This window comes from Camelina sativa, chromosome 13 (genome assembly GCF_030686135.1).
Source record: "Camelina sativa cultivar CO46 ecotype springtype chromosome 13, ASM3068613v1".
Lineage (NCBI taxonomy): Eukaryota > Viridiplantae > Streptophyta > Magnoliopsida > Brassicales > Brassicaceae > Camelina > Camelina sativa.
The window spans coordinates 10,890,874-10,893,228 of NC_141892.1; the positions used below are offsets into that span (position 1 = coordinate 10,890,874).

Consider the following 2,355-nt stretch of genomic DNA (forward strand, 5'->3'; position numbering starts at 1 on the left):
CAAATTTTTATATTTTTTTCAGCGATAGAATAAATAAAATCACCAAAAATTCCCTTTCATTAAATCTTTTGACTTCAAGGACACATTTATAATCAACAAGATCCAAAGACACAATTATAGTAGTTAATCTCTCAATATCAAAATATCATTTGAGTTTGCTTGACGACTTTCATTGAACATATATATCGTTAGATTGACTGAAAATATACAAAACTACCAAGAAAAACAAAAATTATCTTACTTTTTTATTTATTTATTGTTTTTAACTTTGACATTTATTTTGTATAAATTATATGCGCCATTTGACTACATCTTCATACTTATCCACAATATTATTTCGTTATCTATCATCAATAATAATATATGAATCTTTGAACTCTCTTATATAAAAGCTTTGCGTTTCAATTTTTCTAATAATTACGTACTGTGGAACAAAAAAATCAATAAAATAAAGTCGAATGAATATAAATTGAAATTTCCAATTTAATACAGTCAAGACGAAGAAAAATCGAAAACTCTCGTAATAAAAATAAAATAAATAATCAGAAATTCAAGAGAAAAGCGGAGTAATTTGGAGCTAGTGAGGATGAGTTATCGTTACGAGGCAAGGAAGAGTCAGCTCGGCTGGTGGTTGGAGCTCTGGCGCTCCGGCGGCGACTTGTGGGTCGTGGAGGGAGGAGTGTGGCTGTGATGCGAGTGAGCGCCGCCGTGTATTCTTCAAGCAACTCAGCGGCTATAGCTACTGTTATCATGACGATTTCAAAAGATGCTCTGATGCTTATGATTTGCTTTGACGTCTATTTCAAGAACTCTCTAAACCTTTCTTTTTTATGATCTTGTGTTATTTGCTTGCAAGACAGGAAAATGTGGTTACCTTTAAAGAGATGGTGTCTTATTTATAGAGAGAGTCTTGGCTCTGAAGCTATAGTGGCCATAAATTTTGGTAGGTTCGTGTCATAAATTATACTAGTCGTCAAATCTACCGACTTTATTGAATTGAATTATTAATTTCACTATTTTGTTTTTTCTTATTCTTGGGAGTTAGGATTCATTTTTAGTAGTTCATTTTAGATTTTAGCGTCGGGTTTCGAAAATTTGCTAAATAAACAAATTTCCGGTAAGAGGTTTTCTCTAATTCATCATAAATAAGCCAAAATCTAACTAATGACCTAGTAATAAAATCTTGGACCGTAGGAGTTGACAATTAAAGAAAAATGCATATACGTTAGAACGTAGTTGATCTTGATTAACAAATTATTACAAGAACTTCGCTAAGCGTTTATGGGTTTTTCTAATACTGATAAAACAAACAGTGGCATTAAAAGTAACATACATTTGAATTAAGAACAGTTCATTTTCTTTATTAATTAAACTTTTTATGATGGTTTTAATACAATATATTGTATTGCAAAACTAAATACAGATCATAAGATGTGCTAATTCTAATTAAACTGATTTTATTGAAATTTGAAACTATGACGATGTTCATTAAGTAGGTGATAGAAATGGTGGGATGGGCAAGATGGTGAAGACTAACACCAGAAGAGTCTGAATGTGACGCTATGATTTGGGCAATGCAATTAATGTTGATACGGTGCTACATGATGAAGTTGCACATCGGGATATAACTATCTCCATGTGGCGTTATGATATGATTTTAAATCATTAGAGATGATTCAAATAAGCAAATCCGAAATATAAAAACAAACATTTGGTAATCTTGTTGTTTGTAGAGACGTTTGAATGAGGATAAAATCAATGTTATCGATTGAAATGTATTATAGAAGACGGTTGGACTGACTAGTGTAACTTATGTAGTCCGATCCTAGAGCAGCAGATGCCAAACTGGTGCATCCGATTTGGTAACTACATTTTGTTACGATATAATTTATATTGAATGAAAATATAAGTAAAAGTTTGGTCGACTTAGGCACCTGAGGTTAAACTCAGAACCAGTTTAAACATTAATCGTTACCAGTAAACAATCAATTGGAATAGTCTATTCAACTAAATATTTGCCAATAATTAGTCCAACGACTTGTATGATTGTAGACCCTAGGGGAAATAAAGACATCCTGCGTGATGTGTTACATAAATGAATGCTCATGATGTTATTTATTTTATTTTAAAGGAAAATAACAAATGTTCTTTGTTATAATGTTTTTTACTTCTTTTAGTAAAAGTAAAACGTGTAGTTAGCATTCATGTTGAAACTATATTTCTTATTCATTTGATAATGACTTTTTTTTTAGTTTGAATGATGAGTTTCCAACACCGAATAGTTGGGACATATTATGCTAGAATTTTATGTTTTTGTAACACAATCGATAATCTTCAATCGTGTTGGTGGATAGA

The 2,355-nt window shown here is 31.2% G+C and overlaps 1 protein-coding gene across 1 annotated transcript; it reads right to left on the reverse strand.

The window, feature by feature from the left end:
• Positions 1-444: 444 nt before the first annotated feature.
• Positions 445-862, reverse strand: LOC109128433 (uncharacterized). Its single transcript, XM_019234711.2, has one exon. The coding sequence runs from the start codon at positions 750-752 to the stop codon at positions 543-545; it is 210 nt and encodes a 69-aa protein (XP_019090256.1). The 5' UTR covers positions 753-862; the 3' UTR covers positions 445-542.
• Positions 863-2,355: the final 1,493 nt, after the last annotated feature.

What these genes read in the sequence shown, in the direction of transcription:
- LOC109128433 (XM_019234711.2), bottom strand. Translation starts at nt 752, where the DNA reads ATGATAACAGTAGCTATAGCCGCTGAGTTGCTTGAAGAATACACGGCG.